Raw genomic sequence first — 23,569 nt, forward strand, 5'->3', positions numbered from 1 at the left:
AGATGTTGAACTACATGTGCCTGTCGCCATGCCTGAATTCTCATTGGTTTAGCTATATCAGAATAAATAGGTTGGAAGCATTATGTTAGTATTCCAGGTTTTAGGAAACCTCACTCACGAACAAGTGCAGCCTATCGACTCTACTACTAAAAGTAATACTCTATATTACAGGACGCTGAAGAAAAACTAACATGGACATGTACCGTTGAAGCACATAACGATTTAATAGGTGCCATGTTTCTTCTTCAGTTGGGCATGCTCCCCATCAGGTTCTTTCCGTCAGTCAGTTCATATGGCTGCAGCTCCTCCAATTAGGCTGCTGCTTCAAAAGGGAAAATCTCGGTGGGATGAAAAATCATCTTTGTTGCAATCAAAATTTGCATCATTTATATAGATTGCCTGAAACCAAACCAAGCAAACAAACCCATGGTATAAGCAGATTGAAGTGGTGTTCGTTGGGGTGGAGAGTTGTCGCATGAAGTAGAACATTGGATAGGTAGATATATAGTACGAAAATCCAGTATGTACTGGTAGGTATAGGGACGGGCGTTCAGACGTGGCCTTGGCTTCCTTCCAACAACGACGATTGTGCAGGGTAGGGAGTAGGGACGGCGCACCTCGAATATCTATGCGAGAATTCCTTATTTGGCCCTATTTGAAAATGGGCTTCCTTATTTGACCAGAAAAAATATTTTTCCCTATTTGGCCCTCTGTCATTTTTTTTTCTATGGCATTTCGATCCAACGCGTTAAGTGGCACGTGAATAGACCGTTTTGCCCTTTGGTTCAGAAAAGCCAAAAACTGTTTGACCCTCTATCTAAATTATATATAAGGAAACACCAAACCTCTTCCCTGTTTTTTCTTCCAGATCTCGCCAAACCTCTTCGCCGTTTCCTCTTCTAGATCTCACCAAACCTCTTCTTTGTTTTCTCTTCCAGATCTTGCCGGCGTCTCCATTCCCAAATCGAAATCTCCACGGCGACGACTCGTCGGCGAAGCCTGTGTCCCTACTGGACAAAGGCGATCTCCTTCAGGGGAGCATGGTACGTCTTCGTCCCTTTCGGATGAAGATGATCTCCTCTAGGAGATCCTCATCGGTGGCGCATGAGTTTCACGAAGAAGATCTCGCCCGCCCCGCACCGCAGGCATCCTCCCTCCCGCATGCTTCATCGATGGCGCTGTCCTCCCCGCTTGAAGACGACAATCTCCTCCAGGAGATCCTCCTCCGCCTCGCGCCGCAACCATCCTCCCTCCCACGTGCCTCTGCCGTCTGCAAGCGATGGCGAGGTCTCCTCACTGACCCTAGGTTCCTTCGCCGCTACTATGCCCACCACCGCAAGCCTCCCCTCCTTGGTGTCTTTGAGACTCGTAGCGGGAGAAACCCCTTCATTTCAACTTTGGACTCTCCCGACCACATCCCCCCCGAGCGCTTCGACCTACAACGTCACGACAGCTTCCCCAAAAGTGTTCTTGATTGCCGCCATGGCCACGTCCTAGTCAAATACTGGATGCGGGAAGACCTCGTTGTGTGTGATCCCATCACCGGTGAGAATCGCCACATGTCTGTTCCATCGAAATTCAAGGGGGTATTCATTAGCGGGGCGGTGCTTTGTGCTGCCGGTGACCAAGGCCATGTGCACGGTGGCTGCCACTCCAGTCCAATAAAAGTGGTCTTGGTGTCCACGACAAAAGATACTAGAGCCCTAGCATGTGTTTACTCCTCAGAGACTGGCGTATGGGACAATCTGATCTCAACATCAACTCCATGTCAGCTTTTTGTTGGTCGTTTTTCTGCGACCCTCATTGGTAAGGCCCTTTATTGGCCGCTTTTTACGCCTGAGAAGGGCATACTGGAGTTTAATTTGGAAGAGCAGAGCCTAGCTGTGATTGAGGGTCCTCCTTTGACAAACAATTTCGACATGGGCAATATTTGGATCATTCAGGCTGGGGATGGTGTTGTTGGCTTAGCCGTATTGTCTTATCCTTTCTTCCAAATGTGGCAAAGGGAGGTCAATTTTCATGGTGTTGCCACATGGGTACTGCAAAAGACCATTGAAATACATAGCATTGGTCTCCCTCCCCAGATTGGAAGAGGGACAGGAGCAAAGAAAACTATAGTGGGATATTCTGAGGATGCTGATGTAGTTTTTATACTTGTGGGTGATAGTCTATGCATGGTTCAACTTAAATCGATGCAATGCAAGAGACTTTGTGAAACCAATCATTCAGTTTGCTACTATCCTCTCACGAGCTTCTATGTACCAGGTGATTGTTCATCCATGGGCATTATATTGTAGGAGTAACTTAATCCAGTTATTTTCCGTACATGGTTAGTTGATGAACATGTTCTGTAAGTGATGAGTCCGTAGCACACAAGAAATAATTGCATTTCTTGTGTCTCTAATTAGGCTAATTTATTTCAAATTGAATACCCAAGATCACTTTTTTCGCTTGAGTTTATTAGCCATATTTTTTTGTCTCCTTGACATAGCAAGGGATGAGTTTACATGAGCAAAATTCTAGACAATATATTTTATGAGTCATGAGGTAGCTACTTATACTGTTGTCAGTAATATCTTTTGCACTTTACAACAAATGTGATGTAGTTTACTATTGCTAGTATCTTGCCAAGTTACGTAACCTTTTCTTGCCTGTAAAAAGGCCGTTAAAAAGTCTATGGAAAGTGACCTATTTTGCTCAAGTTAGCTCATATATGTAACTGACTCAGTGTTCCCTTTTCTTATCCATTTGTCTTCTCATTGGAATTGTTGTTAATTGTTTGAATTCTTATTATTCTAGGCACATCCATTGGATCTAATGGAGAAAATGATGCATGAATATAGAGGATGGTTGTCTTCTTTGATGTGCTAGTAATTCAACAGGTAAGAAGGTCTTCTGAATATAGCTTCTGAGATTTTGATTGTTTGATTTTTTTTCTATGAAAACATTCGCTTGCACACGTGCGTAGCATGCACTCACAAATTATGATCCATTTGCATGGGCTTGCGTAATTTATATCTAGGTGGTGAATACAGTGTTTGTATGCCTATCTGGACATGCACAGAGTTCTCCGTTTGTTTAGTTTTTTCATAATCTAAAACCTGAAATCAATGGATTGCCCCCCTTCTTTTTGGGCTGGGACTTCGGCAGTGTGGAGAAGCCTTAGAAAACTTAACGGTCAATTTAGTTATTGGTTTATTGCAAACATCAAGCATTCAACTCCTCCACCCTAAAAAACGATAGTGTCAAGTTTTTTCTATCATTAGTATTCCTAGGAGATTTATCCAGGACTATGATATATGTTATAGTGATGTTCTTTATATTGTTGGACTAATAATGAGTTTGTTCCTCCAGATGAAGGAATGACTGATGCAGTTCTCACCGAGTTTGTTCCATTGCATCAATGTGGCCAGCACTATTTATATGTTATCTGAAAAGAAAAAACTTGTCATGCTAGTCTAGCCCAATTTCTACTGTAGCAAGATGCTGCTTCTGAATACCTAATCCAGGGAATTTCAGCTTACCGTAGTGTTATTTGAAATCAAATTTCTTTCTTTATATGCTTGTGCTTGGAAGCTCTTCTCTTCGACAGTGTGTGGTTCAGGCCCATGGATCACCAAAACTTATATGTTTGCCAGTTCCTGTATTCTTCTCGGTTCTTGTGCTTGGATGCCATTACAGTCGATGTATTTTGTACCGATGGGAGTTTCAGCCGTAAATATGACCTATACTTATATTGTTGTGTATTCTTTTCAGCGGTGGTTTGAAAAGCATGTCATTGTTGTCGATCTTAAGTGGCCATGATCCACTTATGCTCCTTTTATTTTTTAGATTAATAGCAGGAAATTACTGTGCACAAGTTTGAGCCTGCCTGCTTGAAAGAAAATGGTTCTTGGTCTGAACTAACTAAATGCCAGAAAATTTCAGTACTTCGTTATCCTGAGTGAGGAAGCTACTGTCGAGTACTTCATTATGGTTAGTTCATATGAGCCAGAGGATTCGTCATTCTCGCAACAGTTGTTTACTACTGAAGACGCGACACTAGACGACAGCGAGCCTACAGTCATAGTGAAATCCGCAGGAGCTAGACAACATGAGGGTTGGCATTCTTAGATGTAATTATCCCTGAAAGAGTGAGGTTGCATGCGAGCTATTACCCTGAAACGGTGTGAGTTCCTCTACGAGCAGGTATCACAGCTATCATCACCATCGTCGCCATCTCATACAAAATCATGGGAACAAGTTCATATATACTAGTACAAAAGTTTTAAGCAGTTAAAGATCAGCAGCAGCTGAAGCATAAAATTAGAGACCAAGTACTCCGCGTCCCTTAGACCATGCTTTCTTTCTGTTTCCATTACAAGCACCCATAGTACACCCACTATATTCGTGCTAACAATGTTTGCACAGAACTTTCCGCAAAAAAAGAATGTTTGCACAGAACTTTCCGCAAAAAAAAAATGTTTGCACAGAACTTCAAATACAACTCAAGATTTTGCAAGCTATTAGTCACCTAATAATATTTTCAAATAATACATGCCTTCCAGAAATATGATTACTCCATCATCTGACTGCTACTATTACATAGATATAGATATAGCAATTGGACTACTCCATCATCTAACTGCTACTATTACATGATTCTGCAATCGAAACACACATAGTAGATTAATTTCTCGGTACAGCCACGACCATTGCTCCAGCTTTCCAGGAGCTATGTGCATCACCTCATGCATTACATCACACACACCTTATTTTCACTCATCCTCCTCAGAGATTTCAGGCACCTCGGATGACAACTGGTAAGTATCCTCAATATGGATGTGCCCTTCATCACAGAAGAACGGTCTGGAAGGCATTTGCAAGCTATCCTTCCAGCATCTCTATGACCTCGCTCATTGTCGGACTGTCACAAGAGTTCATCAAATAGCTAAGCCTTGTATGTTTCTTACTTTAACCCTAAATCCAAGTCTGATTAAACCAAAGCTTGGGTTAAAATATAATAGATAAAACTATCCATGTAAATGATCCTTCCCTCATGTATGTACCTAAATAAAAATTATATTGTTTATAAGGATAAAAATATAGTTTATATTTTTCTATTTTTTGGAAAGGAAGGACGAAGCCTCCCGAATCCTGCATGCCAGATGCAGGCAACCATAATTTTATTAAAGTTTGTATGAGACAATGGGACCAAACTAATCAATAAACAACATACAGTAGGTAAACAACAATGGCCTCAACCACCTCAATTAAGTCCCGCTTACCAAATTAGTGGATTATTTAAAAATTACAAAGAGACTGGCACAAATAACTAACTTTCTCAAATCAACCCCTAATGGATAAGGTCACTACGGTACGACAAAGCTACCAACTCCTTCAAAATTGCCTCCATTCGAGCCTCTAAGCCACATCCGAATCTATTTGTTGATGGTGTAGAGAAAAGCAGATTACTGGATGAAAAGCATGCTTGACTTGAAAAGGTAAAGTTTTCATGGCGAATTTAAGTGCCAACACGTCTAGGAGAAGTTTTGATAGGTGCACTTTTCTAGCTCATCTCGTCTATTTTTGTTTTCTAGACGGGCTCGATCACTCATCTAGGGAATTTGAGACAACAACTGATGACCACTCCACTCAGATGGTTTCCACTTTCTGGCCTGTCTAATATAGCCATTTATGTGCTAGTTGTAGCCTTAATCTATCTTGTCCTCCTAGGATGGTAAGCAATGGAGTATCCGAAGACAGTGGTCGAACCGTAGGGAGGTGGAAGTAGCATTGCCAATTATTGTAATGCATAATGGTACACCATAATAAGGCCCTAACACCAACACATCTTACCAGCTTAATACCATATAATCAGTACAATAGATTAGTTTTAATCTTGGGTACACTAAGAGTCTACAACCAATGATGATGTGCTCATTAAATGAAACATGCATGGTTGAGACCGTGTGCAATTATATCAAACTGGACGAACCTACGTTGCAAAAAAGATATAGCTCTAACATAAAATGCGAGTAATAAATCAATAAAAATAGAATACAAGTGAATGTCGCATGTGCTAGAAGTGAAGAAGCGTGAAGGCACACGAGTCGATAAATACAGTGAAATACCTCCACTCCAGCAATTCCCAACATATGAGCATAGACCCCCTCCAAGACTTGTAGCTCCTCTGATGCTGATGAGTAGAGATCGTGCATATGTTTAGATAGTACATCTTGTGTTGTACATGGATGGTTTTTGTAGGATTGGAAGGCATCAGAAATTATTTTACCACGGCATGGTTCATCATTTCAAGCATTTTGATCCTTTAGGTCTCCTCTATGAGAGGAAATTGGGCATCATATCCATAATTGCGACCCTGCGGTATCAATCATGTATCAAACTAATGCCAAGACGCTCAAGGAATATCGTTGGTGCCCATGGCAGCCTCCACCAGCGTAAGCATTAGATTTTTGCACTGGTGCCGCCGTGTCTCAGCTTGAGTATGGAGCGTCTACATCAAGCCCGGAGTTAAGCTGTTGATAGTTGGATTATCTGTGGTACAAACTTGAATCTTTGGTGTCGCATCGAAACCAACACCTGCCATGATTATACAGGTGCATGTAGGTAGACGTCATCAAGAGCCGTTCGTGCATTGTAGATCGACGAACCAACTCATAGATTAATTCAGTTTCTTCAATCGCGTTTGCATATACATGTGTCAGTGGGGAAAAGAGAGGAGTGAGCGAAGAAAAAGAAAAAACACAAGATCAATCAAAGGCTCACTACTAGGAAAAGGCCTATTAGTGGTGCACCTGTTTTGCCTACTAATGGCGCACTACAGGTGCGTCACTAGTATCACGCCATTAATATTTTTTACTAATGGTATCTGATATACTAATGGTGCGCCATTAGTATGCCTCCCAGAGGGCCATATTTACACATGTGCTTTGGCATACTAATGGCGCACTAGTGGATGATGCGCCATTAGAGTCCTTTTTACAGTGCGCCATTAGTGTGCTGAGTGGTGCGCCACTAGTATGAATATTAGGGATTATTTTTTTTCTAATATTGCACATGTTACAAAACATATTACTGCACATAATATAGAGAGCACAACATATAAACAGCAGATTCATCGAATACAATAAAAGATTAGTCTCCGAATACAATTCATCATATTAGTCTCCGAATTCAAAAGACCGAACAAAAGATAGAACATTACAAGTCTCGAGACCGCGAGTAGTGAGTTTGTCGGAAGTAATACTAATCCTAACAAGTCCTACTAATCATCATCATACAACTTCTACTCGTTATTAATAACAAGTCATACGATCATCATCTTGATAGTCATCGAATTAACCCTACTTAATTGTTCTTAGCACATGATCATCAGTATTAGGCAGGACCTAAATACCCTATTTAAGGTAAAATAGCATAAAATAATATAGACCCCGACTCTCCATTATAGAGAATAGAGATCATCCTGTCTCCAATTATTGCGCTTCGCTTCCTTTTGCTTTCAAGAACCTCCTTACGACTGTCAATAAAATTTTTCCATCCTTTGATTTGCATGTCTCCACTTCTTTTAGAAATCTGGTATGGACAGTTGAGATTCGTAGGATGACCTGGCTGCATGTTCAAAACATTAAGGCTACCTTTCTGATACATCAAATGAGGCACACAATTCTCTGGGATTATCTGTTGAAAAACATAGTAATAACTTCATAATTAGCAATGATGTACTAGTTTTAAAAGTATGCAAAAGATGCACGGATGTCTTAATAGTAAAAAATCTTACCAGGGTACCTCCATGGTAGTTACCGTAGTTGAACACATGCACTAGTGGCACGTATTGACCATAATGTTGAGGAGTTTGATTGTAGATATTGTAATTCTCAATGTCAGTACAAAATTCGACTAGATGATTTTTCTCCTTGTAAGTTGTTAATTCGGAGCCATCGGTGTAGTGGGTTTTGTCTACCATCTCCCGCACATTCTTTGAACAATGAAAATAAGCTGTCAATGGAAATAAGCTGTCAACTATTTTGAAATAAACAATATAAATTAGCTAATAACTATGTTTGAGAAACTCACATAGCGGTAGAATTGGAGGTGTATCAACAAGGACCCAAATGTCCATATTGGCTTGCTCGATTTTAGGATCACCAAGATCCATGGTGACAAGCATACCCTCATCAAAACCATACATCTTGCAAAATGCTTCCCAATTTTTCCAACCAAAATGGGTTATGCTCCCAGAATTATACAGATTTTATTTCAAAATCCACATCGTGATGAGTCCTTAGGTGAATTTTCTTTGTTTCAGAAATTTCATGGTCTTCAAAATCCATTCTCTCCAAGACATAGCGTCTTGCATGGCATGGGATAAACTATACTCGAATTGTAAAAGATGAAAATTACACATTGAAATAGTTGAAGTCATGCTTAATTATGAAAATAACACTTGTCGTCGTTGTGTACCATTTCAACTTCGAAGGTCTCCTCGAGCTTAATGCTGAAGCGTCGATCATCGTCCAGGTGAGGCATGTCGCACAAACCTCGATCGTCGTGGCACCAGCTGCACTCCCCCGGGAGACTTTCGTCGTCCGATGACGACATATCCTACGTTCATAATTCAAAACTACATCATCTCTTGCGTTGGGTCCAATAAGATAATCCACAGTGTGGTGAAAACACGCCCTTTGAACTGGTTTGAGCTATTGGTGAATGGAGATGGTCTAAGATTTTCAGTAGTAAGAAGTGAAGTGGTAATTTTGAAAGCAAATGGTTAGGATGAGTGGTTCCTCTTTCTTGTTTAGCTTTACAATAGAATATTGTTAGTCATGCACACTTGTGCATTTTCAGCCAGGCCCAGTGGAGTTGGCCTAAAAACATTTCTTTCTTTAAGCCTGCTACATCCATCTCAAGTATTTATGGTCAAGGGTAAGCAGGGCCATCCAAATAGAATATGTGGTATGGGCTTTTTTAGTAGGTCATCCTACCAGATTAGGGTTTATCGATGACGAGCAACTGACATTAGTAATAACTATGAGTTGATATCACACTTCTATATGTATAACACAAGAGGCAATTGATCCTACTTAATTAAGTACTAAGATACCCTGGCCCATGCATTAGTCACAAGTACCCCATATGTCCTATTTTTAGCAAAGTCATGCTAAAATTCATGGAAAACTTCAGCATGACCTTTGCTGAAAATAGGACATATGGAGTACCCGAATTTGCTGGAACGGAAGTTAATCGACATTCCAGCAAACTCAAGGGCCTCTCGGGGTACCTGCAAAATCATTATCCCCGCGTAATGAAATCGCCAATGGGTCATTTCAAAAGATCACAAGTAGCATCATCACAAGTACAACATCATCACAAGTACAGCAGCAGTAGCAGTGAATACAGGCATAACAGCAGCAGCAGCAGGTTTATTCTTCTTCTTCATAAACATTACTTGGTGTGGGTGACTCTATCTGCCCTCTAATGACTCACTCAACTTAACAGGACAACCCACAAGCATTGTTTTGATTCCAACAGCTGCTGTAAAATACATCTAGCAAAGGTGCTCTAAAATCAGAAATACTACCCCCCAAATCTTTAGCTCAATTCTGAAAATACATGGCTAGGACAACGGTAGCATTCAACCACAAGCCCAAGCCTATACTTAACTAGGCCCAGGTCCATTAAATTCTTACAGAAACCAAGAAATGGAATCAACTCCCCTTGTTGCTGATTCAGTCATGGGAGATGCCATGTCTCAAAAATATCAAGTAGCACCATCATGTTCGATTTCAATATAAGGAATGTTACAAAATTAACGGTTAAGATCCTAGGTGAGTAACACACTTTGGTCTTCTAGTTACAAAACAAAACTGACATAATTCTAGATGCCATAATCAGATCAAAATTTCAAACTACACACTTACTTTCAAATATCGAATTAGGAACATTTTGAGACATAGGAAAACAGTGTACATCTGAAAATGCTGCAAACTATGAAGAAAAACAAGAACACTATGTAATACATGATTATTCAGTTAAGACAAGAGAAACCATCTGCAACTACTACTGTAAATAATACACCTGTTAACACGTTTCTGAACATACATCCAGCAAAGATGCTCTAAAAAAATACTACGGCCCACGCCCACCCACCCCATCCCAGCTACTAGTACCACTTTCAAGTAATACACCTGGTAGTTCAATTCTGAAAATACATGCAGCAAAGATACACCTCTTCTAATGACGTGATACTTTGAACAAACCTCCAGGACTCCCAAATGAGTTAAGAAATGGCTAACAGTTTTCCTAGTCTAGCAGAGCCTGTCATTGCAAATTCAGTTAAGTGTTTGCTTGCTTTAGTTTGACAGAAATGTTTCAGTTAAGTGTTCAGCTAACTTCAGACTTAAGAATAACGATGAAAATTTCAGACTTGGCAGTACAAATTCAGAACAGGGAGTTGGAAGAGAGAGGATGGCTCATCGTGGAGGAGTGGAGGACGAGGGTGCGTCGATGGCGGGCTGAGGACGAGGACAGGCAGGACGACGGCGATGGCGGCGTAGCAGCGGGCCCCGTGCTCCTTCTTCATAGGAGGGGAGAGGCGGTCAAGGACGACGGCGATGGCGGCGTAGCAGCGGGCCCCGTGCTCTATGCGGAGGCCAGGGGAGTCGAGTCAGTTAGGGGCAGGAGGCCGAAGGCGATGGACGGGCGGAGGAGGAGGGGGGCTTACGGGCGGAGGAGACCGGGCGGCGGCGCAGTGGGTGGGGCGGCGGCGCAGTGGGTCCGTCGTGGTGGCAGGCCGTCGGCGGCGAGGACCGAGGCGGCGAGGCGGGGCACGGGGGTCGTCGGAGCGGGTGTGGAGCGAGGGGGGAAGTGGATCTAGCGAGGGAGGGACGAAGGGATCGGGCGAATTAGGTAGGGGGAAGATTACTAATTGCGCACCCCCTGGCGGTGCGCCATTAGTATGTTTTTTTATAGCAATGGCGCACCCCCCGAGCGGTGCGCCATAAGTAATCTTTTTTTAGATAGCAATGGCGCACCAGCCAGCGGTGCGTCATAAGTAATTTTATTATTATTATTATTTGTTGCATCTAATAATTTTTTAGAAAATGAATATGAATATGAAACAGTAATAAATTTTTATAAAAACAGTAATAATTTTTTAAAAAATATCATCAAATTTGTTATTTGAAAATATTTATGAATATAAAAAAATATCATCAAATTTTTTATTTGAAAATATCATCAAATTTGTTATTTGAAAATATAATCAAATTTATTTTTTTGGATTTTTAGTTGCATTCATTTGTGACGGTGGAGCGGGGGAGGGTGCGGGGGGTCCTCGGCGGCGGTGGAGCGGGGGAGGGTGCGGGGGGTCCTTGACGGCGGTGGAGCGGGAGAGGGTGCGGTGGGTCATCGGCGGCGGTGGAGCGGGGGAGGGGTGCGGTGGGTTGTCGGCGGCGGTGGAGCGGGGGAGGGTGCGGGGGTGTCCTCGGCGGCGGTGGAGCGGGGGAGGGTGCGGTGGGTCGACGACGACGGTGGAGCGGGGGACGGTGCGGTGGGTCGTCGGCGGCGGTGGAGCGGGGGAGGGGTGCGGTGGGTCGTCGGCGGTGGTGGAGCGGGGGAGGGTGCGGGGGTGTCCTCGACCGGCGGTGGAGCGGGGAAGGGTGCGGTGGGTCGTCGGCGGCGATGGAGTGGGGGAGGATGCGGTGGGTCGTCGGCGGCGATGGAGCGGGGGAGGGTGCGGTGGGTCGTCGGCGGCGGTAGAGCGGGGGAGGGTGCGGGGATGTCCTCGGCGGCGGTGGAGCGGGGGAGGGTGCAGTGGGTCGTCGGCGGCAGTGGAGCGGGGAAGGGTGCGGGGTTGTCCTCGGCGGCGGTGGAGCGGGGGAGGGTGCGGTGGATCGTCGGCGACGGTGGAGCGGGGAAGGGTGCGGTGGGTCGTCGGTGACGGTGGAGCAGGAGAAGGTACGGGGGAGGGGGGTCGGTGGCGGTGGTGGAGCGGGGAGGGTACTGGGGTGCTCGGCGGGAAGGGTGCGGAGGTGTTTGTGGTGCACCATTATTAGTTTTGCAAAAAAGAATATAGTAATGGCGCATTGTGCCCTAATGAATTATTAGTATTTTTGGAAAAAAAATTGTTACTAGTAGCGTATCGAGGGTTTGGTGCGTCATTAGTGTCTATTACACTAATGACGCATCAACACATGTTGCGTCATTGCTATATAGTACTTTTCCAATTAATTTTTGTAATAAGATCTGATGCTTTTCATTAAGAGAAAAAGGCAATGCTGGAAGAACGGAAGTTTATTGTGATGAAGGTAACAAGATCGCAAAATATGGTATCTCATTGCCTAACTAACTATGTTTGTCGCAACGTGCTCCGCGTTTATTCATGCACTTGTATTAGCAGACTGTAAACCTATTCAATGGAATAAGAATCCCTATTTCACTGCAAAAAAACATTAATCCCTGACAAAGTCTCTATGTTTTTGTGTGAAGACAAAGTGTGCTTATTTTTAAGAACAAGACAAAGTCTGGTTATGGAGTCATTTTTTTTGCAGACAAAAGAAAAGGACAGGACTCGCTCGGTGGGCTCAGCTGCGTACTGGGCTGTCCATGCAACTCTAGCCGGCGGTGGGCTCGCTCGTCCTCATCCCCAACTCCCCTAAAAAAAACTAGCCGGCGGTGCCCCCCATCTGCGGCGCCGGCGAACCGGACCGTGCCTCTCGTCTTGCACGCGCTGCCGTCATTGCTCACCGCGAAATCCTCCCCTCACTAGTATCGCATCTCTCTACCGCATCCCATCTGCAGGGGCGCGCGCCGCCGCGCCGTTCCAATCGACGGCCTCCGGAAGGGAAAGGGGGGCATGGGCCGCCTCGCCGCCGTCGTCTTCGGTCTCATCCCTCCTCGTCGACAAAGGTAAGTCCCGTGTCAATTAATCACCCGTGCAACATTTTGAAGATGAACAGCTCACATACCAGTTCTTCAGCAGGCTGCAGGGCAGACAAGTCTGCAGCCTGAAGGGCAAGGACGGGGATAAATCATACGAGTGGTTCGGTAAACAAAGAATCACACGAATGGCAATTCAAATTAAGAGCAGCAACTTCTCGCACACCAACATTGCAAATTACTGGATGATCTGATGAATGGCATTGCTTTATCTGCTTCATGATTATATTACAACTTACAGCAAGAAAGCTAACATACCAACACTTGTAAACATCTGAACTCTACAAGAAAGCTGACATACCAACTTATTGCAGAAAGTAAGAAAGCTAACATACAGCAAAAAAAGCATAATAGAACTGTAAACATCTGACTTGTAGGATACTGTTCCAAAGTTCAGAAAATGTGGTCCTTTATGTGCCTCCCTTCGCCCATCGGTGTTGAATATGATTAATCTATTGTTGTTTAATTAAAGGCTAGGTTAGTGTTAGGTTTGTAAGAACCATATGAGGGGAAACCCAGGAAATATGGATCAAGACCCAGGATCTGTGCGGCATCGTGACCTTAACTGATGAAAATGATATATGTGTGTTGTTTCTGGACAAATCTAGGAAATTTACTGTTACTTCCTTAAATTTGCAAGCTACATTTCAATCTGAGTTCCTCCTCCTACTCACAGCTTTGCAAGCTAAAAATCTGAATTCTTTGGATTGAAAATGTAGAAAAATTCTCTAAGTCAATGGAAGCAGGAACGAAGAAACATCTCATCAATTATCAACACTTTTGGTTATCAATATCAATACATGTAGAATTTTGCAGTTTTCTCGTAAATAGCTTACAACAAGGCTTGAGCCACCTTTTCTCCATTTGAGGAAAGCAAGCTGTCCCTAATGTCATAAATACCCAGTGGAAATGCTGCAGAACATAAAGGCACTTGTGGTAACTAGCATACCAACTGATCGGTGTTTATTAGTTTGTCCCTCGGATTGCAAATTTACTTCTCTGCTTTGTTGGAGCAATGGGAAATTTAAAACCTGTTAGTAATTTCAGCCATGATAGCTCAAATCAGATTTGCGCTACAGGTGGAACTCAACAGAGTAAAAATGAGTTCATCTGTTGTGAACTGAGGAAGGTTTGCAATACTGAGATTCTGCAGGTTAACATCAGTACAACACTCAAGAATAGTAATAATTTGAGAAAATACAACAGACCATGGCTTTTGCCTTGCATAAATAAGTCTTCTACGCACAATCTAATTGGCTACCTTTGTCATGATTGTCTCTGTTTTACCTGGGGCCTGATACATCTGAGGCTAGAGGCGGAGCTGAAGAGCTCAGATTTCCTGTGCTACCAAAATTTGCTGGAGTTGTTACAACAAAGTTATGTTCTATGTTGAGGTCTGCAGTCATGGTACCTTCCAATACTTTTACCACCTCAGACATTTTAGGCCTTTTTTTGGAATCAATCTGCAAGCACCACATTGCAAGCATCATCATCTGAATTACATCTTGCTTGTGTGCTTGCATGTCGTTGCTGTTATTGTCAATCAAATCTACCAACCGATCACTCTTTACCTTTTCCTCCAATAGGGTGATGAGATGGATGCTCTCTTCTGACTGGGAAGTGTCGAGGTTCTTTCTTCCACTGATGATTTCCATGACCACGACGCCAAAGCTGTAGATATCTGCCTTTTCCGTGATCTGTGATGTCAACCATTCAGGAGCTAAATATCCAGGTGTGCCCCTCATTCTGGTAACCACTTGGCTCATATCCCTGTCTATGAGTTTGCATAGTCCAAAATCAGAAAGTTTAGCATTGAAGTCATCATCTAAGAGGATGTTTTGTGGTTTGACATCCAAATGAGCGATTCGTTTTGTGCACTCCTCATGAAGATAAGAGAGGCCCTTAGCTATGTGAGTTATTATCTTGCACCGCGTGCTCCAATCCAGAGGAGAAGCAACCTTGTCATGTCGACAATAGATCCATCTGTCCAAGGATCCTTTGGGCATGTACTCATATACCAAGAGCCTATGGGATTTTTCTGCACAGAAACCAATCAATCTCACCAGATTAATATGATGAATGCTGCCAATTGTCTGAACCTCTGCTGAAAATTCTCTTTTGCCCTGACCAGATCGATCCAAACGTTTTACTGCAATCCTTTCATCACCAAATTGCCCCTTGAAAACAGACCCAAATCCTCCTTCCCCGAGCTTGTCTGTGAATTGCTCGGTTGTTGCTTTTAGCTGTTCAAATGTGAACCTCATTGGTGTTCCTTGTAGCTCCCCAAACTCCTCCTCTTCCTCTTCCTGCATCTCCCTTCGTCGTTGGGTTCTTCGTTTACAAAAATAAAAAGTGACGAGGAACAGAAAGATGAAGCCGCCTATAGGAGCTAAAATTGCAACTACTGTTCTTACAGTGGAGGATTTTGGTTTCATGGTTGTTGGCCCACTAGGTGTTACCACAGCGGGGGGTGCAGGCAGAGCACTCGGCGGTACTGCTTGATTGGTCAAGGGACAAAAGACTACCTTGTAGTTGGTGCCGGCCGGGCAACTGAAAGTGCTGGTGGCATCATCCATGGGGTAGCTGTAGGCATCTGGGCACATCTTCTTGAAGAAATCGGAGTAGTCCGTGGTGCTGCAGTTGCTTGCCGCGCTCCCTGTACAGCAGTACCTGTCCTGCTTGAACACCGTGCACGGGCTGTTACAGCCCCCCGGCGCCTTCAGACTGGTCGGGCACTGTGCCGTTATGTTGGCTCCGCAGCGCGGCCCCTTACTGCACCCTGGCCCGCCCTTGGCCGGCACCGGCAGGAAGTCCATGGGCACGTTGAAGCCCTCGACAAAGGAGATGTCGAAGAAATCCTGGCTGCTGAAGCCGCCGAGCCGAAACTCCGCGATGGTGTTGGGCGGCCGGCCATTGGCTTTGCAGGCGAGCAGGCCGCCGCAGTCGCCCGTCTGGCAGGTCCCGGTGCCATTGCCGTCGAACGAGCAGCCCGTGCGCGCCCACAAGCGCGTGGTGTTGGTGTCGCCTGTGTTGAGGGTCCAGGGCTTGCCTGGGTCGAGCTGCATGCCGCCACCAATCGGCAGAGCCGCCGGCCATATGGTGTAGGGGCACCCGTTGGTGATGTAGAACGTGGTGGCCTCGCTGGTGGCAGCAAGGAGGAGGAGGGAGAGGAGGAGGAGCGGTGAAGAGACACCCACGGCTGCCATTTGCGTCATGGTTCTTCCCTGCAGCCGTTGATTTGAATCAGGGTCAGAGTTGCAAAGTTGCAATAGGGCTCCTGTGGCAACTAACAGCGTGTGGAAGAGTTGTGGGCCGGATTTCGTGTGTTGAATAATTCAACGGTCAACATACAACAGCGACATGGGAACGGCTTTGATGGGACAGGCTTGATTGTTGAACTTGTTTGCTTGCAAATTATTTATATCTGCGTGGCTTCCAAAAAAGGGGGATTTGCATCTGTATATCCGTATAATTAATGTGTTTGATGATTTTGGCTGCAAGGAATATACAAACACAGTGCCAAATCTGAGCAAATACTACCTTTGTAACTTAATATAAGACGTTTTTTAACACCGTCATGGACTCTAAAAACGTCTTATAAAAAAGTTACAGAGGGAGTATTACATGGTGTTTGCTCAGATGGTGAAAACACCATATAAAACCTCTTATGGTGAAAACACCATGTGATACTCCCTCTATAATTTCTCTCAAAGCGTCTTATTAAAAACACATGTACTACTCCCTCTCTAATTTCACCATCAGAGAGTAGGCTTTTGTCTTTGTGTTTTCACATGAATAAAACACATTGCAGGCATGTCTTTTCTTATTTTAGAAACTTGTTGGATTGCGCGTCCTTCTTCCTTGCTGATCCGTTCCATGCTTTGTTGCGACAGTAACGGTCAAGAGTGAAGATCACTTTTTTCAAGAAGTAGCTGGTTGGTGAGGGCAAGCTAAGGCCCTGTTTGGTTCAGCTTTTATCGATGGATTCCGCTGCCACGCAGCAGAATCTGAACAAAAGGGCGGACCCAGCAGAATCCGATTTCAGAAATCCGCTGCCAAAATCTGAACCAAAAGCGGAAGCAACCCAGGACGTGCTTTCCAAAATCTGATTCCACCGCGGGCCAAAATCTGAAAAAGCTGTATCAGCTGGTTTGCCAAATGACCTACATCTTTTTCACATCAGATTTTTCACAGCTGTTTTTCCACAGCTTATTTTTCACAGCTGCTTTTAGAAATCCACAGCTGAACCAAACAGGGCCTAAAGCTGAAGCTGCGGTGGGCAGCTGCCTGGAAGCAGCTGGATGCCTTGTTGACTGGCCGTCAACCATATTGGAGCCTTGTCTCACTGACCACATAACTCTATCAGGTTTGCTTGCTGGCGAGGGTGGCCGAAACCTTATGTTCTTTGTGGACATCTGTATTAACTAGCGGGAGGTAATTCTTGCAAATTTTTTGTACATTTTGCAGCGCCAAATCTGAGGTTTCGACTTATGGTGAGTGTTTTTTTTACAGTTTTGCTAAAGCACATCTAGATGTGCCATAAGTATTGCACATCTAAATCCTATGTCATTGATCTTACATGAAGATTCGTATGAGTATTTTCTTTTTCTTTTTCTTTTTCTTTTTTGATGCTTAATTGAGTCACTTATATGTGCAATAACTAGGGCACATCTAGATGTGCCCTAGACAGTCCCTTTTTTGTATGTGTACTTGACAGAATTGTGGTTGGCTAGAATTGTGGTTGGCTGCTTGACCTTGGAGCATCACCAATTGCGAAAAGAAATATTGAAAAGAAAACTTGTGAAAAATTCTAATGAAAATAAATTTGCCATCGGATGCTCAAATAATTTTTTATGATATACCAAAAAGAATTTACCATGCTTTGTTCAACAAATTGCCATGTTTTGAAAAATAATTTTGAAAACAGAATTTATGATGTTGTATGCATTAAAAGTTGCCTCAGTTTGTACAAAACATATTCGCCATGCTCCAAACAATAATTTTGGCATTGTTTACTTTTCTGCCATGGTCCCAGAATGTATCATGGTCTAAAATATAATTCCATGTTTTAAACAATAACTTTTGCCATGGTTTGAACAATAAATTTGCCACGGTCGAAAAAAATATCATGGTCTAAAATATAAAGTTTCCATGTTTTAAAAAATTACTTTCGCCATGGTTTGAAAAATAAATTTGCCATGGTCTAAAATATAAATTTTCCATGTTTAAATTTTTTACTTTTGCCATGATTTGAACAATAAATTTGCCATGGTCCAAAGCATAAATTTGTCACGGTTCAAAAAATAAATTTGGCATGGTTGAAGAAATAAATTTGGCATGGTATAAATTATAAATTTTTCATTGTCCAAAAAATAACTTTTCCATGAATCAAACAATAACTTTTCTATGGTTCAAAAAAAATTAAAAAAATCTATGATTCAAACTAAAAATTTGCCATGGTCCATAAAAGTAAAATTTACCAAATGGTCTAAAAAGAAAATTATGAATGTTGATTAATTACATGATAAATCTAACAATATTGATTTGGTACTATGAATGCTGATGACTTTTCTTATAAACTTAGTCAAAACTTTACAACGTGGCAGACAAATCTTAACAACATGGTACCATGCTTTTTACAGTTAATTTAACAACATGGTACCAGCTTTTTTACTGTTAAAAATGCCTGAACTGGTATTATGTCAACGGCTATCTATTACGAGGATGTGGAGCAAACAAGCATTATAGGCAAACAAACTGTAATATTAGGTCAATCGAAAGCCCACCTGGACATGATAGGGCCCGACAACACGGCGCGTACTGATACGGTCCAACGTATTCGTGGCCCAGACCGACCAGAGAGAAAATCGGCCGGGCCCGTCCCCTTCCTCCGCCGCCCCCGCCGCAGTGCCCGGCGGATGCTGCCGCTCCGGTGGACCATATCCCCACTTCTGATGGATTCCGGTCGTCCCTGCGCTCTTGTGGCAGGCCGCCGCTCTTCTGTACCAGCACCCCCTCCCCCCTGCCGGTCTCCGGTATCGATAGGTTTGATTCGCAGGTACTCCAATCAACTATAGATTTGTGGATCCTCCCACCAATCAGTTCTACTCGTGCAAGGATTCTGAGCGCTGGGCGGCGAGGCGAAGCGCTTGAGCCTACTGAGCTCAGAGGAATAATCCAGAGGGGACGCACCATTGGCATGGTAAGCAGCAACTTCTTCCTGACTAGTACTACTATCAAATTGCAGAAATGTTTGTGAAATCTGATGTGCCATACACCCTAGTAATAGTAACTAATACCAGCATTACATGGTCACGGCATCAGCAAAGATGATCCGGTCAAGCGCGATACGTGCTAGGCACGGTGGATCTTTCACTCCATGAGCAGGAAAGTAGTTTATGTCTGGCTTCTCGTGTACAAATACGCTTTCTGTGTATGCACAGCAGTATCCGTGCAATAAAAACACATTGGGATTTTTCTCCCCGACACACGCCCAAACGCGTGTCGCTTGTGCTAAGTGTATTAGAATGAGAATTGAGAACACCGGTATGCCCGCAATGTACACAAAACAAAACCAGCCAACAAAACAAGTAGGGAAAAAAAACTAAGCTAGCCAAGCCTAAAAGCTAGTATCAAAAACAGAGGAAAGAGAAGCAAAGCCGTAGGCTACAGACAGCTTAAGGCAGGGCTCCCGGCTACACTGGAAATTGGGACAAACTTTAAAGCACTTGTGGTTCTAATTGTTCTTTCTTAATTATTCCCTACTCCTAAAATGTTTTTTAGTTCAGTCTGTCCATTTCTCTGCCTTTATTGGAGCTAGGCGCCTAGAAGCATTCTGGAATATGCTGTTAGTTTCAACTGGAATAACAAGAAACAGATCTGCATTACAGAGAGAAACTGAACAAACTGTAGAATAAATAAGTTCTTCTGCTGTAAAACAAGAAGGTTCGTAATATTAAAACATTTTGCAGGTAAAATTAACTCAACATAAGCGGCTTCAGATTGTAATAATTTGGAAAGATACAACAGACTGGTCTTTCACTCATTTCATTTAGCACCTCATAATCTAATTGTCTGTCTTCTCGGGATTGACTCATTTCACCTTGGACCCGATACATCTGAGGCTACAGGTGGAGCTGAAGAGTTCACATTTCCAGCAATACCGAAATTTGGTTCATTTGTTGTGACAAAGTTATGATCTATGTTGCTCTCTGCATCCATGGTACCTTCCAAGACTTTGACCACCTCGGACATTTTAGGCCTTCCTTTGCAGTCAATCTGCAAACACCACATCGCGAGCTTCATCATCTGAATCACATCTTGGTCGTGTGCTTGCATGTCGTTACTGCTCTTGTCAATCAAATCTTCCAAGTGATTGTTCTTCACCTTTTCTTCCAATAGGGTAATAAGATGGATGCTCTCTTCAGACAGGGAAGTGTCGAGGTTCTTTCTTCCGCTCACGATTTCCATGACCACAACGCCAAAGCTATAGACATCGGCCTTCTCCGTGATTTGTGATGTCAACCATTCAGGGGCTAGATAACCAGGTGTGCCTCTCATTCTTGTAACCACTTGACTCATATCCCTATCAATGAGCTTGCATAGTCCAAAATCGGAAAGTTTAGCATTGAAGTCATCATCTAAGAGGATATTTTGTGGCTTGACATCCAAATGAGCAATTCTCTTCATGCAATCCTCATGAAGATAAGAGAGACCCTTAGCTATGTCAGCGATAATCTTGCATCGCACCCTCCATTCTAACGGAGGAGCACTATTTTCATGTCGACCATAGATCCACCTGTCCAAGGATCCTTTCGGCATATACTCATAAACCAAGAGCCTATGGGATTTCTCTGCACAGAAGCCAAACAGCCTCACCAGATTGATATGATGAATGCTACCGATTGTCTGAACCTCCGCCAAGAATTCTCTCTTTCCCTGACCAGCTCGATCCAAACGTTTTACCGCAATCCTTTCCTCGCCTAGCTGCCCTTCGAAAACAGACCCAAATCCTCCTTCCCCGAGCTTGTCCTTGAATTGCTTTGTTGCTGCTTCTAACTGTTGAAACGTAAACCTCATTGGTGTTCCTTGTAGCTGATCAAACTCTGCCTCCTCATCTGTCATCTCATGGTGTCGTCGTGTTCCTCTTCGACGTATGATGAAAAAGATGAATGTGACGATTATTAAACCTATGGCACCTGCAATTGCAACTGAAACAGAAGTGCCTATTGAGGATCCTTTGCGTAGTGGCCTAAGATCAGCTGAGTTAGGAGGACTTGGAGGTGAATATAGTGGCCTAAGATCAGCTGAGTTAGGAGGACTTGGAGGTGAAGACGTTAGATTGACCGGTGGGCAGAAGATGACCTGGTAGTCAGTATCAAATGGGCAGCTGAATGAAGTATCTGTGGCAGCATCACTGGAGTAGCTTATTGCCTCCGGGCACATCCGCACAAAGAAGGCCGAGTATTTGTTGGGTTCACATTCCCTCTCATAACAGCAGTACATACCATTATTCTGCTCCTGGAACACTGTACATGCGTTGTTGCAGCCTCCCGGTGCCTTGAGCTCGCTCGGACACTGTGACGTGATGTTGGCCCCACAGTGGGGCCCCTTTCTGCACCCTGATCCCCCTTTCCCCTTGACCGGCATTGGCAAGAACTCCATGGGTACGTTGAAGCCCTGACCGAGGGAGATGCCAAAGAAACTGTTGTTGTTATACTGGTTTAGCGAGAATTCAGCAGACGTGACGGGTGCCTGACCATCTATCTTGCAGGCGAGCAAGCCTTCGCAGTCGCCTGTCTGGCATGACCCATTGCCTTTGCCGTCAAACGAGCAGCCTGTGCGCGCCCACACTCTTCCTCCACGGGTGTCAGAGGGCACCTGGAGGGTCCATGTCTTCCCTGAGTCCAGCCGCATGCCGCCGCCCACAGGCAAAGCAGCCGGCCATACGGTGTAGGGGCATCGGTTGGTGATGTTCAGTATGGTTTGGGTGGTGACGAATGGCAGGAGGAGGAGGCGGAGCAGGAGGAGGGGAGGTGGGTGGTGGAGACTCAGGGGGGAGGTACCCATAACTGCCAACTGTGTCGTCTGGTAATATGACCCCTCTTGGATGAGATGATAAAGGAGGAATGGAATGGAGGTCTGGATCAGTGTATACTTTTCTAATATCTGCGTGTTGAAAATGTTCAACGGTCTACGGTCAGCAGCGTATGGCCTAACTCACTGTTAGCTGTCCTCTGATACAGACAGTTTGACAGGCCCACGACTTGATTGCTGCTTGTGCTAGCTGTTTACTTCTTCTTAGCTCCTTTCAACCTCTTGTTGAACATCCTTACCAGGTTACCATACATGCAAACCGTTGACAGTACATGTTTTTTGCTTACAACAGTGCAAACATATCGTCGACATATTTTTTTGTGAAAGAAAGCTTTTACTGTATTACTCCATGATATTTTTTGTTTGTTTCAGGTGTTCATTCCTGGTCTAATCTGATGTATATGCTCATGCTGCGACAGCCAGATCACCTGCAGCACTGGACCCTGGAGGGGCGCTGGGGCAGCAACGCGAAGGCTATAATCTGGGGTCAAGATCACTATGGAACAGGATCATGGGGGCCGGCGAGCGGAGCTGGTCAGCGGCAGCGGCAGCGGCAGCTGCGCTGAAGCAGCTCGAGGATTGGAGGTCAACAATGGCGGCAACTGTGAGGGGGGACAGGATGTCTCGTGCATTACTTTTGTGGTTGGGGTGTACAGTAGTCATTTCATTTTCAATCCAGCTATCTCGACTACAAGTTGTCAAGTAAGCCAAGCTTTTTGGAAGTGAAAAGATTTGGAGGAATAGAGGAGCTCATCAAGGCCACAAAAGAAAGCATGTTGTAGATCACCATTCAGCAGCCCATTCGTTGAGGATAATTACTAATTAGTCTCTCTTTGTGGCTATTTTTGTCTCTCTCTCTCTGGTTCATCGTGCTGCTTATTCTTCCTGGGTTTTTCTACTGGAGCATGGTACACTCACACATAAATTATGTCACGGACGCTGTATAAAAAAAACTCATCAGGAACGGTGGAATTAAATTCAGCAACAAATGATATTCAGAGGAAAGGAAAACTAAGACAACTGAAACAAAAACAGTTCAAATGATTTGAAGTACTGTCGTTTCATGAAAATAGTAGTTGTATGTCCCCGGTTGAATCAAAATTTTGACCAGGCATGGGCGTCTTCAACCTAACAGAAAAGGAGTTATTTTTTTCAATTTTTTTAAAACTTGGAATGCAATGCTATCCTATGTTGAAGACTTAAGCCAGTGTTGCTTAGTAGGTTAAAGAAATCTATAAGATAATGAAACATAATTTTTTTTAAAAAAAAAAGTAGGTGCAGCAATTTTTAAGTTTACAAGGAAAAAGAATATTAATGTAATGGTAAGAGTTTTTTCCTCTTTGTTTGAAGAGTACAGGAAATTTTCAACAAGTTACTCGACCATTTTTTTCGTAAATACACGAACATATTCCATGTATGGCGGAACATTTTTTAAATATTTCTGTACATACCGGCGAAACAAGATTTTATAAGTTGTTAAACAGTTTGTTTCACACGCATAAACATTTTATCTGTTTGCTTTTATATTTTT

At 43.6% G+C, this 23,569-nt stretch overlaps 3 protein-coding genes across 3 annotated transcripts; 1 reads left to right on the forward strand and 2 right to left on the reverse strand.

The window, feature by feature from the left end:
* The first annotated feature begins 869 nt into the window (after positions 1–869).
* On the forward strand, positions 870–3,734 carry LOC147978300 (uncharacterized). The gene is made up of 3 exons (XM_087516559.1): positions 870–2,265; positions 2,800–2,882; positions 3,355–3,734. Exons 1-2 carry the CDS (start codon positions 1,041–1,043, stop codon positions 2,835–2,837), a joined length of 1,263 nt encoding a protein of 420 aa, XP_087372685.1. The 5' UTR covers positions 870–1,040; the 3' UTR covers positions 2,838–2,882; positions 3,355–3,734.
* A 9,972-nt stretch (positions 3,735–13,706) lies between these two features.
* Positions 13,707–16,208, reverse strand: LOC125542607 (PR5-like receptor kinase). Its single transcript, XM_087546208.1, has one exon. The coding sequence runs from the start codon at positions 16,155–16,157 to the stop codon at positions 14,226–14,228; it is 1,932 nt and encodes a 643-aa protein (XP_087402334.1). The 5' UTR covers positions 16,158–16,208; the 3' UTR covers positions 13,707–14,225.
* A 3,643-nt stretch (positions 16,209–19,851) lies between these two features.
* Positions 19,852–22,026, reverse strand: LOC125542606 (putative receptor-like protein kinase At5g20050). Its single transcript, XM_048705691.2, has one exon. The coding sequence runs from the start codon at positions 22,009–22,011 to the stop codon at positions 20,041–20,043; it is 1,971 nt and encodes a 656-aa protein (XP_048561648.2). The 5' UTR covers positions 22,012–22,026; the 3' UTR covers positions 19,852–20,040.
* Between the last annotated feature and the right edge of the window lie 1,543 nt (positions 22,027–23,569).

This window comes from Triticum urartu, chromosome 3A, assembly GCF_056163025.1.
Source record: "Triticum urartu cultivar PI428250 chromosome 3A, HENAU_Tu73, whole genome shotgun sequence".
NCBI lineage: Eukaryota > Viridiplantae > Streptophyta > Magnoliopsida > Poales > Poaceae > Triticum > Triticum urartu.